Source organism: Haliotis asinina, chromosome 12, assembly GCF_037392515.1.
Source record: "Haliotis asinina isolate JCU_RB_2024 chromosome 12, JCU_Hal_asi_v2, whole genome shotgun sequence".
Lineage (NCBI taxonomy): Eukaryota > Metazoa > Mollusca > Gastropoda > Lepetellida > Haliotidae > Haliotis > Haliotis asinina.
In genome coordinates, this window is record NC_090291.1 from 29,466,404 (window position 1) to 29,490,189 (window position 23,786).

The 23,786-nt window shown below is 38.4% G+C and overlaps 1 protein-coding gene across 1 annotated transcript; it reads left to right on the forward strand.

Annotated features, from left to right (window-relative positions):
- The first annotated feature begins 1,848 nt into the window (after positions 1–1,848).
- On the forward strand, positions 1,849–13,649 carry LOC137257769 (pyrimidodiazepine synthase-like). Its single transcript, XM_067795194.1, has 5 exons — positions 1,849–2,074; positions 3,276–3,381; positions 6,776–6,995; positions 10,072–10,192; positions 11,135–13,649. The coding sequence occupies exons 1-5, from the start codon at positions 1,921–1,923 to the stop codon at positions 11,371–11,373; spliced, it is 840 nt and encodes a 279-aa protein (XP_067651295.1). The 5' UTR covers positions 1,849–1,920; the 3' UTR covers positions 11,374–13,649.
- Positions 13,650–23,786: the final 10,137 nt, after the last annotated feature.

Genomic DNA, 23,786 nt, shown 5'->3' on the forward strand with positions numbered 1-23,786 from the left:
TTCATAATAAAATAAATGTTCTGGAAAGGTTTTGTGACGAGACAGGAATGAAAGTTAACACAAATAAAACTAAAATCATGGTGTTCAGTAGAGGAGGCCCTCTCAGATCCTATATGGAAAATGGTACTATAAGGGAAACAGAATAGAGGTTAATAACTATAGATACCTTGATGTTGTGTTTACTCCTGCTCTATCATGGACTAGAGCACAGAGTTGTACAGCATCTCAGGCAAATATGGCTTTAATGTCATTCTATGGTTATCAGTATAAATACGGATTAGTTTCCTGTATAGAGATATTTGAAGTTTTCGTTACAATGGTTTTACCTATAGTTACGTATGGAGCAGAGGCAGAATAAGTACATGTTAAAACCAGTTAAATACTGGTGTAATTTGATTATGATGGATAAAAACAGAATACCTTATCAAGCCTATTGTAATCTTAAGACACTTGATGATGTAGGGAGAATTCCATGGGCATCGCATATCAGAAATATTTTATTTCAATTTGGTTTGGGCGTTTTGTGGATAAATCAAGACATAGGAAATGCAGGAAAAATGAACATTCCTTTTACTGAGGCTGAAATCGAGTTGAGTCTGTCAAATCTTAAGCAAGGTGGCGAGTGGTCCTCAGCATAGTGCTCAGGTCACAAATCAGTTGAACTTAATTAAGCACCGTCGAGCTCGGACAGTTCTTGGATGGGTGACCGTGTATGGCAGTTTGACATCTGAGAGTTTCTAGGACGTCGGTCCTGTTCCACTACTACATTCCATGACATTACAAACACGTTTTAAGTCAGTTCAGATGTAATAATTTCAAACTTGCAATCAAAACAGGAAGGAATAATAATGCAACCTACTGTAATAGACTTTGTCCATATTGTCATGATAAAGATATGTCATTAGTTGAAGGTGAATACCACCTATTGATGATCAGTCAACGCTATAAAGATGCAAGAAATGAATGTTTACGCTATATTTATACGAGTAACCCGTGTAGAGAAACTTTTGTAAGACTTATGTCAAGTAGGGATGAAAACAATAAGTATTGCAAGGTTTTTGACAAAGGTACGTAAAATTAGAAGTGCATAAATTCCAGTTATTATTCTACAACTTAGATCCAAATGATACTTGTCAGAAGCTTATAGTGTGTCTTTGTACTGTACAAATTGTCTGACTTGGCAACAATTTATGACAGTCACTTGTCACCAGCATGAAACAAAATATATATCGGTGTTCTGTTCTGTAATGTGGGCCATGGCCCTGTATACTGAATAAAGATGTCTGTCTGTCTGGGACAGTTTCTGTCAACAGGTGTTTCCACTTTCATGTTACTTTCAATGATTCAACATAGGCATATGTATCAATCATTCCACCGTCAATTTCATAAATCTTACTTCCATAGTGAGTTTAATCATTTTGTTAACATCGACCGAAAAGATTATACCCCAATCCTAAATCTTTCTAAAACTTTAAATTCTGCAAAAATCTCAGAGTTTGTCTGATGTTTTGAGTGTGATGAGCGTTTCATTGCGTAGTATATCTTTACTATTTTTTCGAATAGTTGCGTGCATGCGTGCGTGTAATAAAGCTGAACAACAGAGAACAAATCGAACTGCATTAGGCGAGACGATTCAGGCTTCAGAGAAAAAGACGATATTTGTTACAAGCAAGAGAAAAGCCCCGCCACGTGTTTTGCAAATTATCATGTGACAATCTTGAAATGCAAAGTCATCAGTGCGCAGGTTACAAGAATAGTCGAAACTCCTCGTGTGTTTCCGGACGTCTTCACGAACACGCACGAGTTGAATCGATTTGAAGACTGGGCTCTAGCTCTATTTACATTTAACATTCGCGGCGCAAACAGGACGTGGAACCATTTTGGGCACGAGTAGTTACGGGTGCACTGAAAAACTGGCCAATGCTCTGCACACGGCTGGTCACAGGAGCGTCGAAAGTGCACAAATTGTTCACACCCATTCCACAGTTCAAACGTTGTGACAACATCCAGGTTGTTTGTCTCCGTCTTGCCAAGTGTTCTAGCTACACCATGTCCCTCAAGTCACACTCCAAAGGTATGTTACTAGTATGTTCGGGATGTCCATCAAAGTCTCACCCCGAATCCGAGGTCGACATTGAAACGACGGGCGATTCACAAGAACTTAAACAGTATCTAGATCTAGTTAACAATATTAATTGTAACACCGCTCGGACCACCACTGGTGTCACCAGTCCCGAAACTCTTACGATCTGTTTGGCCACAATGCAGTCTCCCAGTTCTTGTCAGTGTCAGCTTACTTTCACCAAGTTTTGAGGACACAGACTCAATCACTGTCAGCCCCGATCTGCTTCTACAAGATCTAGATCTTGTTCTTGCGATATGATGTACAGTCAGGTAAGAGTTCCTCTGTAAACCCCGCGTTTTACACAGCTTCTTCCCCGATGTAATATTCCAACAAATTTATTGATTTTTTATTACTTATACCTGTTCTAGTTTACTGAATGAAAAGTTACCGTGAGGTATGGATGTCAGGCTGTAATTTTGGTTTTTGTTTGGGGTAGGGGTACGGGCGGAACTCTTACCTCATTGAAACACACGACGTTCGGGCTACTTGTGGATGTGTCAGAATACGCAATGTATTGTTCATGTGAAAATGCTTTCACAAATTGATGTCCTGCGAGAAAATGCGCCGCCATTGTTTTGCGAGAGTTCATTAGCTATAGACATTGAATGATTTATGGTAGAGAGCATACCCACAAAACTATGTTGAATATCTCAGTTCGTCAGATCTGTCTGAAATATATACTCAGTTTTCAGTTTGATCAATCTATTCACATCCAAGTGTGTGGTGTGTTGTGACTAAAACTCTCAGCATTGAAATTCTTTTCATTTTACAGTGTGTAAAGTCCACTCATACTCAGGTCATCAAAATTTGCTGAGTCACTGTACAGGAGTCTCATAAATACTTCTGTAGTCACACACAAGCTGTTGTAGTGATTGTTTTGCTGCACTGTTTCATTTGCTGCAATAACGGGGTCTAGATGATATTTTCTCAATAAAACTCATTGGAAACATTCTCTATAATGAGAATGCATGACCATGAACAACACCTGCAGCATCAGCATTGATCAGGAAAATCTGCCTTTTAACATTGATATGTCACATCAGTGGTTGTATCACTGTTGTGTTGAATGTTACATGTTCCATGACAGGCTGAACCATGACCATTTTGACTGTCTCGGGTATCAAGTAAACAGTCATGTCTTTGTCGCCAGGGTCTCCCTACCCTAGCCTCTCCCCAGGGACATTGCGGATCTACAGCATGAGATTCTGTCCATTTGCCCAGAGAACCCGTCTTGTGCTGGAGCACAAGAAGATACCGTGAGTGGAAACACAAGCTAAAACTTTCCCAGTTTGTTCCACTGAAACACCAACAACAGAAAACACTTCCACTGAGGCACTGACAATAGTAAACATTCAATGACAACAATAGACATTGCCAAGAAGGTACTGACAACAGCAAACATTGCCAAGAGGGCACTGATAGGAATAAATATTGCCACTAACGCATTGACAACAGCAAACATTGCCAAGAGGGCACTGATAGGAGTAAATATTGCCACTAAGGCACTGACAACAGCCAACATTACCAAGAAGGGACTGACAATAGTAAACATTGCCAACGGGGCAATGGAAGCGCTAAACATTTCTCTTTAAGGCACTGACAAGAGTACATGTTGCCACCAAGGCACCTGCAATAGTAAACATTGCCACCAAGGCACTGACAACATTGCCACTAAGACTCTGGCAGCAGTAAACATTAGTACCAAGGCACTGACAACACTCAACATTGCCTAGCAATTACAAATCCGTATTTACAGATGGGACCAAGAATGATGGTGCAGTAGTCATAGGATCCAGAGCAGTATCTTCTAGATTACCAGATAGCATTTCTATTTCCACAGCAGAAGCTAATGCCACATTAACAGCACTTAAATATATTCAGGTGACCCTTAACATAAACAATATATAATATATTCAGACACTCTTTCTTGCCTTCAGGCTATTAAAAACTTATCAAGTAAACATCCACTTTTAATAGAAATTATTGAATGGGATAATGATCTTGCTACTGGCCAATACAACATTATCTTTTGTTGGTTACCCAGCCAAGTAAGCATTTCTGAGATTACAGTGGCAGATCTTGCTGCTAAAGCAGCACCCAACAAATCTGTGACGCCACTTCTTATTCCAGACTCAGATTCTGAAGCTGTCATTAGATCTTACATCCATGATCTGATGCAGAAGAAGTGGGACACTCAAGTAGGTATGAATAAATTACATGCTATAAAACCCTGTATTGGCTACAGATACTTGGGTTGTCAGTCCAGATTTGAGGAGCTTATCATACGACTTTATCTTACCTCACACATGAATGTCACTTTCTTATTGGCTAAGAGCTATTCTATTATTTTCAATGTACCCTGCTTACAGGCAATGTATTATTTTCTATGTACACCATTGGGAATTCCGAACTCTTCTGGTGCTTCATGGTAGTACTTTTTTACCTCGAATAACATTAAATCACGCATCAAACATGGACATTATCGATGTTTTGCCATTGAAAATTGATGTTAGGGAGATAACTCTAAATCTAATTACCTTGTGTCATCTGCAAAATGGCGATTCACCTCACATTCAAAAGGCTCCGGGAACATAAACTAACCTGTAGGGTACATGAGCCCATGGCTCTCTCGCGACCAGTGAACAACTTATAATGTCACATTGGCCACACAAGATATACACATGATTATTTGCTTAAAGGTGAGGATCCTCATTCTTGTATCCCTTGTGATAAAACAATCAAGCATGTGTTGCTTCACAGCATTGAATATTCCATCACAGGGGATAACTATTTCAAATCATGAACTTTGAATGATCTTTTTAAGAATATTAGATGTCATTTAATTATTGCATCTTTAAAAGAATTAAATTTGTTAAATGAATTGTGAATAGGTAAATGTTTTATGTTTGGAAGTTTATATGGCTAACGTCAATTGTGAGTGGCTGTATCTTCAAAGGGGGTTAAAGTACTGAAAATTTTTTATTCACCTGAGAGGGTACGTAAAACCCAAAACTTTCGTGTCAATTTAAACTTCCCAGGCTTTTTAAATGTATTATTCTTGTTGTTTTAAAAGTACTGTAAGTCCTCATGGTCCCTACTATGGCAATCTATAGCCAGGTTTTATACTGTACTCTCTGAATAGGGCTATCAGTTTAAACTCCCCATGCTGGTTTTAAATTCTAATTGTGGTATTTTAGTTGTTTTGCTGTCCTTCATTGACAGGTTTTCATTAATTTCATACATTCCTTTTCTATGTCAAGTATGTTCTTGTCAGGATATGGCTGCAATATTGCCAATATGCAGTTAAATGTAAACTCACTCACTCACTCACTTAACATTGCCACTCAGGCACTGACAACAGTAAACATTGCCACCAAGGCACTGACAACATTGCCACTAAGGCACTGACAACAGTAAATATTGCTACCAAGGCACTGGCAACTGTACACATTGCTGCTAAGGCACAGACTACAGAAAACATTTCTACTAAGGCAGTGGCAGCAGTAAGCATTGCCATTAAGGCACTGACAACAGTAAACATTGCCACAAGGATACTGACAACAGTAAACAATGCCGCTAATGCACTGACAAAAACAGAGAACACACCAACTACATCACTGGCAAAACATTCAACACTCCTTCTTGGCTCTCACAACTTTACATGCCCACTGAAACAATGGCGCCCACTGGTGACATTGTACATACCTATTGGCAAAGACACTAACAACATCAAACACTATAACCTTACTTATCACTTTAAATGCACTGTATCACACTAAATTCGAAATAAACACTGCTTTTCTGTCAATATCTGTCAATAGTACTAACTGTCAACCGTTAAGGGAGCTACCGCATAATGTATTTCCCGCAAAATGTGTTTAGAGTACAATATTATATTATGGAGCTTGAATGAATTGCATTAAATCAATTTTCATGCCATCTACTGGCTTAACATTAGTGCAAGCAAACCCCATAGAGTTATGTCCCATTGAGTGCTTTTTACAATTATCTTACGCATAACTTGTGATTGAAACAAGTTCGGCAAACTCAACAACACAACATGAGACGGTCTTTGATGTACTGAGCAATTGTTTACGGTCCATATATGGCATAGCTTCAGTTACCGATTTCAGGCAAGTCCTAAGGGAAATTAAGTCTTTTAATGCATCAACAGAAAGCTACAGTGAATGCATATGCCCCCAAAATATTATATATAGGCCAAAATATTGTCAAAAATGTGTGATATTGTGCCTTTGAGAACAAGCTGTGTAATGTTATTTTGGAGGAGGCTATTAAGGAGTTAGTTAACTACAGTAGACAACAGCATTTGGAGTATTACACCTTACACTTAAAACAAACATTGTTGAGGGTGGGAGTATTATTTGAATTAATAACAATAAATGCATTAATGAAATCCTAAAATTACACAATGCCATTTAGAAAGTGATCAAATGTAACATGTTATATTTGGGATTACACTTTCTTAGTAAAGTGTAAATTCTAGTACACAATGCAAAAAAAGTACTAGAATTTGCACTTTACTTAGAAAGTGTAATCCCACATATAACATGTTACAAAATCTAAAATGCAATCTGCTGAAGCATGTGACTTGGTGAAGTCGTAGGCAACAATGCATGTGTCTGTTCCCAGGTATGAAACAATTAATGTGGACTTGAAGAAGAAGCCAGACTGGTTTCTGGAGCGAAACCCCTTGGGCCTGGTGCCAGTACTTGAGAAGGACGACAAGGTGGTGTACGAGTCACTAGTATGTGATGACTACCTGGACCAAGTCTACCCAGACATTCCTCTGTACCCACAGGATCCCTTCCAGAGGGCAAGGGATAGGATTCTGTCAGAAACCTTCTCACAGGTAAATATAACAGTTTGTGACTCGTCCAAACACTGGTCACATCAGCTTGTATTAATCCTTATGCTGTAGCTTAAATCTACTAGAAGTAATGCCACATTGCAAAGCTTAAAGGTCACATGCAACCAAAAAATCAAACATAATAAAAAACACATTAATGAATTATTCATGACATACAATATACATTGCTGCTTTTTAAAAAAAACCAAATAAACAAAATTATAAGCGTTCAATCGCGATTCAAAAGTGCAATATTTTGTACTTCGGCTTACTTCCCCCGAAACGAAGCCCTCGGGAGACCGAACCCAGTCATAGCGGGTGGATCTGCACTCAAGTGTAACGACAGCTTCTGATTGGCTGGTTCATTTGCTGATATGCTGAGGGTTCATTGTGTGTACAGAAAGATGATCTGTTTGATGGGCATTTTAGAAGTATGGCGAGTCACAAGAAAGTAAGATTCTTTATGGATAACAACTTCTTTTTGTGTACTTGATGTGTCGTTTCAGTATGGATTCATATAATGTTGTCAAACAAAAAATGATATACACTAAAAGAAGTTGTTATCTATGAAGAATGTATATAGAGATGTTAGGTTTTAAAAATACATGTTCTCTGAATTTGTGCTCAATCCAATCAAAAATCATGTCAGTAGAGATGGTAAACTACTGCGTGGTTGGAATCTGTCATTCGTCCAAGTACAAAGCTGGACTTGAAACTGACAAGAGTTTGCACCAGTTTCTGTCAGATCCACTCATCCGAAAAAAATGAATGTTTGCAACCCACACACATAAAGGTGTGTATCACACCTGCCTAATTACATAATGTGGCAGAGACGGGACTCGGGTGCACGAGTCATAAATCAATGAATCTTCTTTATGTCGTATAGTCTGATAGGTGTTAAGTTCAAATTGCACGTGGTCAATGATTGAAGCTGTGTACTGCATGTTGTCTTTACCAGACAGACAGGCAGACATATAGGTATGAATAAACCAGACACTGAGCTTTCTCTGTGACAGAGACTGCTTACCACAGACAATAAATTTTTTTTACGTAACGAGTAGATTATTTACTTGTTTGTGTACACAACCAAGATTAGACCACTGCTCACGAGCTCAGACTCTGGCCATGCATACTGTTTCAAGCTCCGCGAACCTATTCACTGCGCATGTGTTACTGACACAGCGCAGCACAGGTGTTGAAACCAGTTTTGCCCCCAGCACTTGGGGAAATTTAGTAAAACGTTTGAACTCTGATTTTGCGGGCTTTTTTTAAGCGCGTTTTTTTTTTTCAACTTTATGGGTTGAACTGGCATTTTTTATGATTTGTTTCGGTAAGTGCATACCGAAAGGTACCAGAATCTGCAAAGTTGTGTTTTACGTTGCATGTGACCTTTAATAAAGCAAATAAATACAGGAAAGTTATAGCTTCGTCATTACTGAATCATAATGTGATTTATACAGTGACTCTGTAAATAAATGGCCTGCAGGGACTCCACCCGTCACCACTTTATCTCAGAAGGACTTTCTTCACAACTCTCCTTTCTAGGTCACCTTGAACACAAGTAGATCCAAATTATTTCAATGAATTTACCTTAACTTGAACACTGTAACTTGAAGGCTAACTTAAAAGCACTATTGTGGCTGCTGATCACCCAGAAACCCACTATTCTCAGGCCAACTTGATCAATCAAAAAGGAATGCTTCTCATAGATCTTGCTTCTCAAGATCCGAGTGAATTCACTCTCACTCAGTTGTGAAGATCCGACGTAGAATAGGCCTTCAGCTCGATTATTTACAGTCTGCCGCCACATAGCTGCTGGTATATTGCTGAGTGCGTAAAACTCAACTCGCTCACTCACACAAGATCAGATATTTAGGGCAGTGGGGTAGCCCAATGATGAAAGTGTCCACTTACCATGCTGAAAACCTGAGTTTGATTCCCCACATGGGTATAATGAGTGAACCCATTTCTAGTGTCCTCCTCGTGATATTGGTGGAATCTTGCTGTCAGTGACATAAAACCATCCTTGCTCAGCATCAAAGCTTTTGATAAGATGGCTTTAAAGATAGTCTACTTACTATTCCTAACTATCCCTAACACTACAGCAGCAAGGAGTGAGTGAGTTTAGTTTTACGCTGCTTTTTGGCAATGTTCCAGCAATATCATGGCGGGGGACACCAGAAAATGGGCTTCACACATTGTACCCATGTGGGGAATCGAACCCTGGTCTTCAGCGTGACGAGCAAACGCTTTAACCACTAGGCTACCCCATCGCCCCACAGCAGCAAGGAAGTTAATGGGTTTTCGCCCGTTCCTCAGAGTGATCGTAACCCTATGACAATCGTAACACTTACTGCAATATAGACCTGCAGTAGTCATAGCACTATGATGCCTGTATGGAACTAGGTCCTGGATGACAGCTCGGATTAATTCCAGAGGGGCTGATATAACTCAGTCCATATGGGTTTCCCTTGAGGGGATTTCATTGATGGGAATGTCCTCATTCTATCCACTATCCTCATCCAAATCCTGATCAGTAGCATCTCCGTTGTGGCTGCACTCCACTCCTGAGTTCTCCTGGATTCATTTGACCTTTGAAGGTTTGGGGTAGAATAGGCCTTCAGCAACCCATGCTTGCCATAAAAAGTGAATATGCTTGTCGTAAGAGGCTATGGCAAGCCTTAGATATTTGTTATGTTATTAATTCTTGTTGATATATTTGTTATTGGTAGACGCATGGGTGGGATTCTCTATTTTTTATCCTGGAATTTTTATAATTTTTTTTTTAATCAAAAATTCACAAGAAAATATACACAATAAGTACAAGCATAAAATGAATGCTGATGATAGTTAATACAAAGGTATAGAGGCTAAATTAGCCATTGTTACATGCATGATAACTATTCTAAAACATTTGATGAATTGATACTATGAATACTAGGACTGTCAAGCTCTGTTTGTTTTAAGTGAGGGTAATCAAAAGAGGCGTTCAGATGGAAGTAGTTCTCATTGGTGATACAAAATATGTGTACTGTTACAGGTGTTGACTGTCTGGTACAGATGCTTGTTTATGTTACAGGTTGTAACTAACTATTACAAGTTACTGATGGCAGGAGGCAGCGATGAGGCAGGAGAGAACTACTTCAAAAGTTTGAAACGTTATGAAACTGCCCTTGGAGAGCGAGGCGAATTCTTTGGAGGTGAGAATATGAAATGGTGCTGAGATTAACAATCAGTTCTCTTCTGAAACTGACCAAAGAGTTTAACTCTCACTCTTAGCTGACTGAGATTAACAATCAGTTCTCTTCTGAAACTTGCAGATTGTGTGCCATATGAGTTATATTCAACATAGTTCAACTATTATTAGCTATCATTGAGAACATCTTTATCTCTTCTTCAGTATTGTTTATCAATGCCATCATCTTGCATACCCAAGTCCTACTGATAGAGTCCGACTGCTTACGAATGACAACAGCCTGGATGATCAAGCCATTGACAAATCCCCACATTCAAAAATCCAAATACTATCCTTCGATCAAAACTTTATTGAGAAATATACTTAACCCATGATGGTAGGCCTTCAGCAACCCATGCTTGCCATAAAAGGCGTCTATGCTTGTCGTAAGAGGCGACTGATGGGATCAGGTGGTCAGACTCGCTGACTTGGTTGGCGCATGTCATCGGTTCCCAATTGAACAGATCGATGCTCATGTTGTTGATCACCGGATTATCTGGTCCAGTCTTGATTATTTACAGACCGCCGCCATACAGCTGGAATATTGCTGAGTGAGGCGTAAAACTAAACTCACTCGCTCACTGAGAAATACACTTCCATCCCTGGAATAAGCAAGTCGACTAAAGGAGCCAAGTATATGTATTGTGCATATTTCCATGCAGATGTTAATATTTTTGGGAGACATGCTGGGAGGTGCGAGATAATGTTCCTTATGAGACTGTACGCCTTTCCACCTCAAAATACACTTTTCAGCCACCATGACTAAACTTTGAAGACACATGGGGAGGGCAGGTCTGTATAGTCTAACATGGACCATGTGTTGGAGACTATCTGAATCTCAGTACAAATCTGTTGTTTATGTGTTGGTAAAACACTGAGTCTCATTCACCCCTTTCCTCCAAACCAGGTGCTACCCCATGCATGGTGGACTTCACTCTGTGGCCATGGTTTGAAAGAGGTGGAGTCGTGGAGAAATTGGCGCCAAAGTATGTCATCAATGAAAGCAACTTTCCTAACCTGGCAGCCTGGCAGAAGAGAATGTATGAACTTCCAGCGGTCAAGGCCACCATGTTTGACTCAGAGTCTCACGTGAGATTCTTTTCATCATACAAAGCAGGTGCCCCAGACTATGACTTTGGCTTATGACTAGGCCAGGCAAAACTCTAAATGCTGACTGAACCCAACCAAGGCTGATTTTGTTTTAGTGCACGTTAAAGATCGCATATACTCTAGGGGGTGAAAATAAATAAAAGTCACTCATTGACATCGTTATAAATGAAACCCTGCTCATTTCGATCTTTAATTACCTTAAATTCTCAAATGCAAACGAAATTTCAACCAATCAGAGCTGCACGTCTCTGTGATGTAATTGTAATATGAGGATATACAGGATAATATACAGGATTGTACAAACCTGAAATCACGACAGCTGTTGTGAAAAATGAAAGCTATATGTTCTCAAAATCTACTATCATTTAGTTTTGTCTCCTGCTTTGCCTAGTTTTTGAGTTACAAACCTTGTTTTCATAGACAATTCTGTCAAAATCAATAAATAAATTATTATTTATTAAATTTTCATTGTGGTCAGGGGTGAGTTGGAGGAGAACTAACTGCCCTATCAGTTCCATGCAAAGCGGGATTAAGTGATTATTTGTTAAACAGAGTAGTACAGGGTTGTGGTTTTATCTTTAATCACAAATTGCTCACTGAGGGTCATAAGTTCATTTTAAAATTGTTATTGTTTAACTTTCTGTTTGCGGCATTGAATGATCAAATTACAGATATTTCACTTAATTAAGATAATTACTACATGTCCGGAATGAACAAGTGATAGAAATATATGTAGAACAAAAAGGAAGCAATTTTTCAGCTGAAAGTTTCGATTAAGACAAACAAGATCATACCTTATTTGTCAAGGTAGTGATGACCATGATTTAAATATTTCCTTCAATTAGGTTGATCAGAGCATTTCTGCTGAACACAGAAGTTTCCATTTGTCATAGGGTAGTATACTCTTATATTCTTCAATGAGTGTCAGATTCACACACAGAGAGGACAATACACAGTATTTATCCCAGAAATCTGCTTGTATCAACTTAGCCTCTACCAAGGGGCCAATGTATGTAAGTGCTGTCAACGGATATACCAAGATAGTATTCAATGTAATCTGGTTTCATCTGTTTGATTGGCATTTTAGAAGTTGATGGATAATAGTATAATACTTTATGGATAACAACTTCGTTGTTTCTGTGATGCGACGTTTCAGTGTCAAGTGCTTGAAGAAGCAATACCTGTTTGCATATATACTACAGAGTAGAAATTATTGAGTGTTGGACGATTTTATGTAACAACAATCAACTATCCAGTTGTGGGTGCTCTAAACTTGTGTGAGTAGTATGTATTTATTATAGCATTCTAAATTAGAAAATAATGTATAATGGATGAAAACAATTAAATAGCTACTGTTAAGCGGTACTTTGAAATTGTTGCCATCAAGGCATGGACAGTTTTTATGCATCCATAATTTGTTTATCACTTCTGTTTGTCAGTCTATGTAAATTACGTCGCAATTCTGAATTGTGGGGATTTATCCACTTACGAACCTTTTTGAGATCTAATCTTGTATTTAGTTTATTCAAATCAAAGTAACTTATTGATATTTACATCGAAAATATGGAGTTATGTGATGTTCTGCCATATTTGGCTGCAGTTGTTTGTAAATAACCTTGGGAGAATGAATGTTCTCCTTGAATTACAAAAATATACAAATTTGATAACTTCAGTATTCTATATCAAAATGGCAATTTTTATTAATTATTTGTTTTATATCTGAAGTATTTTTGAAATTGTAGATTGCATTCATAGACAGTAGACATGGTTTGACTTTTATGTTTGCATTACTACCAACTGATGTTTGTAACTTTATTATCCAGGTGCCATAATTGCATTGATAATCATTAATGTCACATGTGAATTAGTGTGTAGTTATCTCGATCCTCCAGGTCAGCTTTTGTAGCACTTGTTCTAAGAAGTGGATGAAATTGTAAACGTTCATGAATCAAATGTTCATGAAAATCTTTAAAGAGTGCTTTTACTTGCGTTTAGGGTGTTATTTTTTAAAGCAAGGTATGGAATATATGGACTATATATGTGGGCAGTCCACAAGATACATGTTACATACATTTTGCCCGTAGGTGCCATATTAATGAAGCAAGACATAGTACAGGTTTACAGCTTACCGGTGCTGCACATTCTCAGAGAATATTGAAAAGATTGCCAGGGAATATATTTTAATGAGAAACATGTTTCTGATGTATTTTTTAAATTTGTACTTCTTGTTGCTGTATTTATACAGATGATTACTATGGGTACAAGATTGTCAGGTCTTGATTTATCAGCAAATAAAGTTGTTGCAGATGAAACCATGTTATGTATCAATCAGGTGAGTATAAGTGTTGTATCATCCAAAACTGTTTCACAGGAGATGTCACTTGTCTGAGATCAGACAATAGATATTAGGATGATATCTCCTAGGAGATGTTGTTTTGACACTAGATTTGTCACAATGCTATGACATCGCTGCACTGCAAGTCTAATGGCAGTGCAGTGTTCAGATATGTACATTTAGGCAGGGATACTCTACAACAGGGATAGGTCACTCGCTTGCTTTCTTTACCATTTGTACTAATTAAGGTGTACCTCGTCATGCTCCAACACACACTGCGACTTGGCTCATTCCCAGTGCAACTTCAGTTGTGTTTAGCCAGGGACACTATATAGAGTATATACGTTGTAGATTATCCCTGCTTTAAGAGAAATTCAGCCAGTTTATTGTATCAGTCAGAATTTTACAATGAATGAATGAATGAATGAATGATAGTAAGAATTAAGAGCAAGAATTATGTGAATGAATGAACGAGTAAATGATACATGGCGTCCTTCCCTCCCAAAACATGTTAAAGAACGCAAAAATATCGCGAGAACTCGTGTTAACATCAGCTGTCCTTTTAAAACATGTACTTTGAAACATTTTTGTTTACATTAATAATTTATTCAGATATCTTATTGTGGGGAATTGAATGGACATTAACAAAACGTTAACTGACACTGTCACACTGCCCTCAGAAATAAAATGTAAAACTCTCACAAAGCGTTGTAAAACACCTTTCCAGTTTTGTCAAATAATAAGATCAACAAGAAACAAAGAAGTTATGGAACTATAACCCTCAAGCATCAATGGCGAATCAGATCAGATCGGCTGTATGTCATAGTTTTCACACACCTCAAATACACCCTAACATTCTTTTTTCGATTATGAAACTATCACTATTACTTGCAAACACATTTCACCTCATAGTATGTTCCCCTCATATGAATTAGAGGTGTGTGTGAAAGATGTTTTTGAGGAAGTAACTAGGAATACTCAAACAACGGCGTATAGCATTTCAATGACGAAATGTCATATTTTTCACACATCTCAATTACACCATAACACTTTTTAAGTCATAGAACTGTCACTATTACTTGCAAATAGCTTTCAACTAAAGGTATCTTCTCCTCCTAAAAATTAAACGAATGTGTGAAAGAAGCTTTTATCGGAACAATTTAGTCTATCTTCGCGGTGAATCGAGAATAGAAGCCAGTGAGCTATAACTTACGACTTGAAAATTTACTACAAATCTACTGTCCTAATAGGGACACTTATACCAATTATTTGACGTAAACTGAAATGACAAAATAGTTAACTTATCTTCTACATGTTGGATTTCAGTTGTTATAACACTCAGCTGTTAACCAGCTGTTGAAAATAAACCGGACTCATTCTTAAATACTATGCTGCCAGCATATTGGCTACACTGGTTACGTAACGGCCCGAGACATACGTTCAGCGGCTTTCCGAGGAGTTTCCTCTCCCTGTCTATATTGGCTCCCTGATTTAGGAGATAAAAATCATGTGGCAGGGAAGAAAGGGAATACTTCAGTTCCAAATGTATTCCCATGCTTCAAATGCTCAATAACACCCAGAAATTGGCCAACACATGATGTTTATCGACGTTGTAAACACAAAAAGTAAACCAAAGGGTTTTACTGTGTGCACTCGTTGACATCGAGTATGAGTACAGCAGTGAAGTGTCATCAGCTGGCCGTTTCAGCTGGTTCCCATGGTTGCATCTGGAGTTACTTTTATGTGACCTCATTCTAACTTTATGTCACAATATGATTTGAATGACGTCACCATGTTCATGACACAACAAAACAATTGTTTTCGATGTTTCTACACGTCAGTATGCAGTGAATAGTCTTGTAGTTTCCGGGAATCTAATAACATTTGATCATGTTTTTCAACCAATCAGATTAAAGAACACAGTGACTTTTGGTTTACAATTTTCATTGAATATTAATGAAGAATAATTTTGGATGATAAATAGAATCTCACCCTCGTGTCTACTGATACAGCTAAAATATCATCGGCAAACCTCCGATATTTGTTACTTTATCAACTCGTGTTGATATATTTGATATCTATAGACACTTGAAAAAATGAAATCTCATTAAAGTGTTTAGGTCTTCTATTTAAATACTTGACCAACAGCTGCGTTTCTTTTGCTGTTCAGTATATGTTTCAGCCTGACTGGTTGGTTTTATTGGGGAAGGCCGGTGTATATTTTTATAAAAATAATAATATGAATTATTAAATTTGGGTATTTTAGACAGTTGTTTGCGGTAAATTGTTGTGAAAAAGTACCATTGTAAGACTAAGGTGACTGAAAATAAAACATTTCTAAATACATGTAGTTGTTTACACAGTATGATCTGGTTGATTACAACAATAACCAGATACTACGTTATGTTACCATGGATACAGTATGTTCGCCACTTGTTGAGCTAACTATTGTAACATTTCATCCATGTTCCACTGGATATACAAAACGTTGTATGGACCATTTTTGCTGTGATAGTGTTGGAATATTGCTGAAAGCGGTGTAAAACCCACCCACTCACTAATTATGTTTGTATGGTTCTCTCATAATATTCATATTGCTGAAACCTTCACGGGATATAATATCTCAAAACCTATGACCCAAGTTTGGTTAACAAATTGTAAATGTACTCAGAAAAAAGTCAGGATAACATTTGATAGTTCATGCATTAATTTGGTTTGTGCCACATTATTAATAATGGACGACTATGTGTCTAAGGGAACTAACTCGCCTGACTCGAACGTGACTAATCAAGTCGAAATATCATTTGAATCGGACATAAAATAATCAACGGTCGCATACAGCCCGTTGGACGTAATATTGTGATTTGGGTTAAGTTGATTTTTTTATTTAACGCGGTGGGGATTATCTATCTATCCATCTGTCCAGCCAACCAGCCAGCCAGCCAGCCAGCCAGCCATAATGAGACGCACATTGTTTGTTTTTTGAAAAAGAACCTATCTTACATACGCGACAGACGTACGTTTATTTCTAACCAATACGCTGTTTCAAAGCCACAGCAAGATGTGCAGATTTAAGATACTCAATAAAATACACAATAATCAACTACTTCACAGTCTTGGCAAAGGTCCAAGTTAGAATTTATCTTCAGCAACCCTTGCTTGTTGTAAGAGGCGATTAACGGGATCGGGTGGGCAGCCTTGGTGACTTGCTTGAAACATGTCATCGTATCCCAGTTTTGTAGATCTATCCTCAAGTTGTTGATGTTCATCACTTGATTCTTTAGTCCGGAGTCGATTATTTACAGACCGCCGCTCACTCACTCACAGTCGTCAAAAAAACAGTTTTACAACACTAGTATCACGCTTTGATAAGTAGACCAGTGAATCTTTGGGTGATTAATCTGTCTTGAGTTTTCGAGATTCTTTTCGAGAATTCGAGGTTCTTACTTTTTTGCGTACCTCTACTCCCTCGGTTCTTACTTTCCCTTACCTCTATTCCACCCCGGTTCTTACTTTCCCTTACCTCTATTCCCCCCGGTTCTTACTTTCCCTTACCTCTATTCCCCCCGGTTCTTACTTTCCCTTACCTCTATTCCCCCCGGTTCTTACTTTCCCTTACCTCTATTCCCCTCGGTTCTTACTTTCCCTTACCTCTATTCCCCCCGGTTCTTACTTTCCCTTACCTCTATTCCCCCCGGTTCTTACTTTTCCTTACCTCTATTCCCCCCGGTTCTTGCTTTTTCCCACCTCTATCCTTTCGGATCTTCCTTTCCCTGCCTCTTTTGATATTGCTCTGATATAAACTACATAACACCAATTCAAAATTAGAGTCCTTGTTCAAGTGTTTGTCATACAGCTGCTATGTTAGTTTTGTCAGTTGTCTCTCCGGAATTAACTGCAGTAAAATATGCATGTTCATTGCCATGTTTCACGTAGGACGGAAACATCTCGTTTAGACCGTATGAAATAAAATGCTCGACTATTTTAGCAAATGTGGACTAAGTAACAATCTGCAATCTCAAACAAACCTAACGTACAAGTCAAGTTTGATCCAAAAGGAACATATGAGACCAAGGTCACAACAAATCAGTTCTTTCAGGTGGAGCTGATCCGTAAAGGTCCCGGGGTAGACTAGGCCTTCAGCAACCCATGCTTGCCATAAAAGACGACTAGCGGGATCGGGTGGTCAGGCTAGCTGACTTGGAGACTCATGCCATCGGTTCCCAGATCGATGCTCATGATGTTGATCACTGGGATGTCTGGTTCAGGCTCGATTATTTACAGACCGCCGCCATATAGTTGGAATATTGCTGAGTGCGGCGTAAAACTAAACTCACTCACTTGGGTGGAGTTACTATGTTGTTTTCCTCATCTCATGGGCGGAGGGGTAGCCCAGTGGTTAAAGCGTTCGCTCGTCACACGAAAGACCTAGAGACCCGTGAAGGTCCCGGGCTAGAATAGGCCTTCAGCAACCAATACTTTCCATAAAAGGCGAGTATTCTTGTCACGAGAGGCGACTAACGCGATCGGGCGGTCAGGCTCGCTGATTTGGTTGACACATGTCACTGGTTCCCAATTGCGCAGATCAATGCTCATGTTGTTGATCACTTGATTGTCTGGTCCAGACTCGATTATTTACAGACCGCCGCCATATAGCTGGAATGTTGCTGAGCGCGGCGTAAAACTAAACTAACTCACTCACCCAAAGACCTAGTTTCGATTCCCTACACGGTTAGTGTTTGTAGCCCATATCTGGACTTTCCCACTGTGATATTGCAGGAACATTGCTAAAAGCTGCATAGAAACGTATTCTTTTACACTTCGCCTCTTATTCCTCCTACCTTACTTTAGATCTGGTCGACTCCACTCATTCAGTGGTGTAGTCAGACTGGGTGACTTGGTGACTTGCAGTACATGATACCCCGATGGTGATCATAATATCAGCTACTGGTTTGTCCGACGTATTTGCAGACCGTCCTTATGCAATTTTACAATTCGTGGGACGGTATAAAACAACAAATACGCCTGCCTGTGTAACAAGGCTAAACACTCTACAACTGGCGGCGTAAAACCATACTCACTCAGTCATTCACTAAAATAATGTACGGTGTCCTGTATAGTTAGTTTCTCATAACAATGCAAAACAGTTTGTTAAACTTTCGGTCAGACTCTTACTTTAATATGCCCTAAGCACCACGTCAAATTGACCCGTGAAGATCCGGGGTAGAATAGGTATTCAGTAACCCACCCTTGCCACAAAAGGAGACTAACGGAATAGGGTGGTCAGGCTCGCTGACTTATCGTTTCATCATTGCGCAGATTGATGCTCATGCTGTGGATCACTGGATTGTCTGGTTCAGACTCGATCATTTACAGACCGCAGCCAAATAGCTGGAAACTTGCTGAGTGCGGCGTAAAACTAAACACACTTACTTACCACACGTCTAGCCTGTCTCACAGCCCCTAAATCGCAATATTTGCCCATACGCCCTCTAAATTAAGCAAGTCTAGATTTGAGGTGTAACGGCATGGGCTTCTTTTCACTTTAAATACCGCATATAACTCACTTGTTTCTAAACGTCTAGACTTCATCTTCACCATATAATGGTAAAAGTGATCATGCCCTAACTTCATGGACAATTTGATCTTACAGGCAAACAAAGGACTGAGCTTAAAAGAACGGAACTGGTATAGAATATGCTCGTTAGCCATTTTATTCAATGATCCAAGGGTAAATGATTGAGCATAACCTACCATGATCTTAACACAACTAACCCTTAGTGAGTGAGTATGGTTTGATGCCGTGTGTAGCACTATACCAGCAATATCACGGCGGAGAACAACAGAAATGAGCTTCACACATTATACCCATTTGGGGAATCGAACTCGTGTTTTCACCAATGAGTGAGTATAGTTGTACGCCCCTTTAGCAATATTCCAGCAATATCTCGCTCGGGGGAACCAGAAGTGGGCACATGGTCTCTACTTGAGATGTTGTGTCCTGTAATACTACTTCTTTTGATTCAATAGTCGCATCAACAGAACTTGTATCTAACTTCCTGTGACACAAAGTTGACCCCGTCGTATTATCTCCCACCAAGTGTCGTCAACATAATTTGGGATGTGCTTAAATGAGAGAATAAAATCTTCTGACGATTAACATTTCCTGCTATACACATGCATAATGGTAGAGGCATAATTCACAAATATTTATATACGTTGCGTTAAATGCCCATGCAAGTCACGATTGTCCAACAGCGACAACAACAATAACATCGTCGTCAGAGAGCATCAAGTTGTTTACTCTTATTCAGACCCCAATGCCTGTCATTCATATCGCCTTGCGCACGTCAATGGTGTCAATTTCATTCAGTGGGGATCACGTGACAACTTACGTGTTCTGGCTAAATGTATTGTCATTTCAAGTCGTGGCGAGGACCAGTAACAATGTCTGATCGCGGTGTACTTGTTTGCGTCACTGGGGAGCGTTTAGCCATCAAAATGTGCTTAATGACTTGTTTGCGAAGCGATTATACATGACACAGTTTGAATATTATTTTCTGACATTTTTATTGTATACGCACAAGCAGTGACCTTTGTTCAATTCTGGCGTTGACCCCGATGTTGCAATGCCCATTGATTGCAGTTTATACCCTCTAGATATATTGCTGAACGTATCGGTTTCTTAATGGACCGCCCTAGAGGAAAGTGGGTGTTTGTGTGAACAAATCTTAGTAATAAAATGGCCACCTAAGATGAGCTTAAGAATTGAGTAAATTCAAGTTTGCCAAGAAGCCTGAAACAGATACACAAGCTACAAATTGTGAGATCATTTCATTAAAATTAGACTGTTAAACATATCACTCACCAGTCTGTCTCGCAGTTCCCGAACAATACTATTTTCCCCTTCGAACAGGCTGAATGTAAAGCTCTAAATGAAACAAATCTAGGTTTTCCTCTTGTTGTGAATCTTCCATCTCAATGGGGCTCTTTTTTAAGCAGGTTTTCTTTCTTTTTTTTATTTTATTTTTTTTATTTTCATTTTTTATTTGTATTTTTATTTTTATTTTTTTTTTATTTTTGTCTGTGAAAGAATTTTGTTCAGTGACCACGCATTTACCCATTCAGTGGTGTGCTAAAATGCTTATCTTATGATGGCCGAGTAACACAAAATGCTGTTATCATATTCATTTGATCATAACTGATGTATTCTTCGTGACAACAGGTATGTACGAGGGGATATCAACATGTATTGAGCCTCACCCGGAAAATGCAGCTGTTTTTATTTTTTGTTTTTCTACATAATATTTGTGAACCTAAAGCCAAATCTGATTTTTGACGAGAATTCATCCAATGCCATTCTGAATACATTTTATATGATATTATCTGAGGACCTAACATTATCCAAGAGCTTTTCATTTTCTGCAATTATTTTACAAATATTATACCCCAATGTGTTGTGATGACTCATATCTCGTGAACCAAGTTGGTTTGCTATGTTCCAGCCTCAAGATCCCCATTTTATTTGACCTTTTAACCTGGTACCCCCCAAAAAAACAACATATCTGCAATAAATGCATCACAGACTTTAGGATATAAAATGTGCAAGAAACATTTTGTTTGTTTGAGGAGGGAGACTATATACAGATTGTAGATTAGATTATCCCCGGTTTGAGATAAGCAGAAGTCCGTTATAATCAAACTTACATAATAAAGTGCATAAAAATGCAATTTGAAACTACAGTCGCTTGTTAAAGTGATTTTTATGGAAAAGCATCTACAATGTGAATGAACCCCACTAAGATTTTTGTACAAAGTGCCCTACTCCCCAACGACCATGCATGCAGATGCCGCTGTGGGATAACACACTAGCGTACCCTTAGAGCAACCTATTCTCTATTGGATATCATAGCAATGTATGCATGAACCGGATAATTCAGTATTGTATAACACAGCAATCTATGTATATATACCAGACATTTCACTGCTAAATAACAATGTATGCAATTCTATATTGAATAAAACAGCAATGGTTGCAGTGGCCAGGTAATTCTCTTTTACACAGCAATGTATGCACATGGTAGACAATTCTCTGTTGAATAACCCATCAATGTATGCATGTACCAGGTAATTCTCTGTTGAATAAACCAGCAATTTATGCATATACCAGGTAATTGTCTGTTGAATACACCAGCAATGTACGCCTGTACCAGACGATTCTCTATTGCAAACACAACACGGTATGCATGCACCAGTTAACCTGTATTTGATAACACAACACTGTGTATGGACCAGTTAACCTATATTCGATAACACAACACTATGTATGAACCAGTTAAACCTGTATTTAATAACACAACACTCTCAGTCTAAGGAAACTTATCCTCAGTACTTTTCGTTACACTCCACCACTGAGACTCAGTGGTATAGTGTAACGAAATACACTGAGACGAAGTTTACTTAGACTGACAACACTCTATGCATGGACCAGTTAAACTTGTCTTTGACAACGCAACTCTGTATATATGGACCAGGTAAATCTGTATTTGATAACGCAACTCTGTATGTATGGACCAGGTAAATCTGTATTTGATAACGCAACTCTGTATGTATGGACCAGGTAAATCTGTCTTTGACAACGCAACTCTGTATATATGGACCTTACGCCCTAATCACATACGTGTGTCATGTATATGTGACCGGGGACACTGTGTGAGTACATTTCTGGTGTCCCCGCTGTGATATTGCTTGAACATTGCTAAAAGCGGCGTAAAACTAAAGTCGCTCACTTGGTCCTTGAACAGACAAACCCATGGACAAAAGAAGGAGCGGCTGTGCACATTATTAGAGTACAATAGGACGAAATGGGACAGTGATGAGATTGTCATCCTTTATATGAATATGAGTTATATCCGGTGGATTTATAGGAGTTTCATTTTACAGGATTTTTTTAACACAACAAACGATGAACGGGCTGTAACAAGTGGTAGCCATTGGAAACAAAATAAATATGTTATCCACCAAATATCCATTCTAGTGGGCTATTAGATGGGAAATATTAGAAAATATTCTGCTCTGAAATGCGTGTGTGAACACTTTAGTAAGTTAAACAATATAATAAAAACATATCCATACACATGATCAAAAGTCTACCCATGGCTATTTTCGCACTGGGTAAATACGTATTCCAAACTCGTTTGATATAGGTGAAACTAGCATCCCTTCAGCCCTGAAAATATAAGTCCCAATGTAATTTATTCATAGCCATAAGAGAGCATATATCCATGTTTCTGAAACTCGATAACGCTTGTCCAATGTATTCAAGGGAGATAACTCTGTTGACCAGACAGGTACATCTGTATTCCCGTGTGACGAAACCATTCCTCAATATCACACACAATTCATGAAGAGCGGGGTTTTTCTTTAAAAATCGGTTGATAAATCATCCGGAGCCTTAACATACTCTCATAAATCACTGTAACATTTTATTTACTAAACAGACAGTTGATGTCACACTATGTTTTCCCATTTTTCATGACAAAAAACACTAATATAGGATTGAAAAAAAATGTGTACCAACGACCTTCAGGTCTTTATCAAATAAATAAATAAATAAATAAATAAATAAATAAATAAATAAATAAATAAATAAATAAATAAATAAATAAATAAATAAATAAATAAATATTTTGAACGCGTGTTTATTTGAAACGCAACGAATGCTAAGAGACTGCAAATCCGTACACTGGCTTATCCCTATACTAATATGTCAAGTGCTTTGACAAGACTGACAAGTGAACAAATCATTATACTATTTCGTCGAACTAACTAACTAAATAAATAAATATAAATAAATAAATAAATCTGTGTGTATGTTTCCTCCTCCCTCTCTCTATCTCCCTCTGTCTCTCCATTGTATTAATAGCTGCTTCTGTGTGGAATTGTATCCAGCAGACACAGTATGCGTCTCCATCCTCCTCTTGTCATAACACGGCTTCACGTTTGCTACAAATAGAAAACATTCGCCGTTATTTCAGTGCCATGTCAGGTTACATGTCATCAATATAGACACGTGTTTGTGGTTTGAAGCCTCAATCTACAAGTAGCGTATATT

What these genes read in the sequence shown, in the direction of transcription:
- LOC137257769 (XM_067795194.1), top strand. Translation starts at nt 1,921, where the DNA reads ATGCTCTGCACACGGCTGGTCACAGGAGCGTCGAAAGTGCACAAATTG. An exon ending in CCTCAAGTCACACTCCAAAG is followed by an intron (nt 2,075 to 3,275) that starts GTATGTTACTAG and finishes CTTTGTCGCCAG; the next exon opens with GGTCTCCCTACCCTAGCCTC. An exon ending in TGTCAGAAACCTTCTCACAG is followed by an intron (nt 6,996 to 10,071) that starts GTAAATATAACA and finishes TTTATGTTACAG; the next exon opens with GTTGTAACTAACTATTACAA.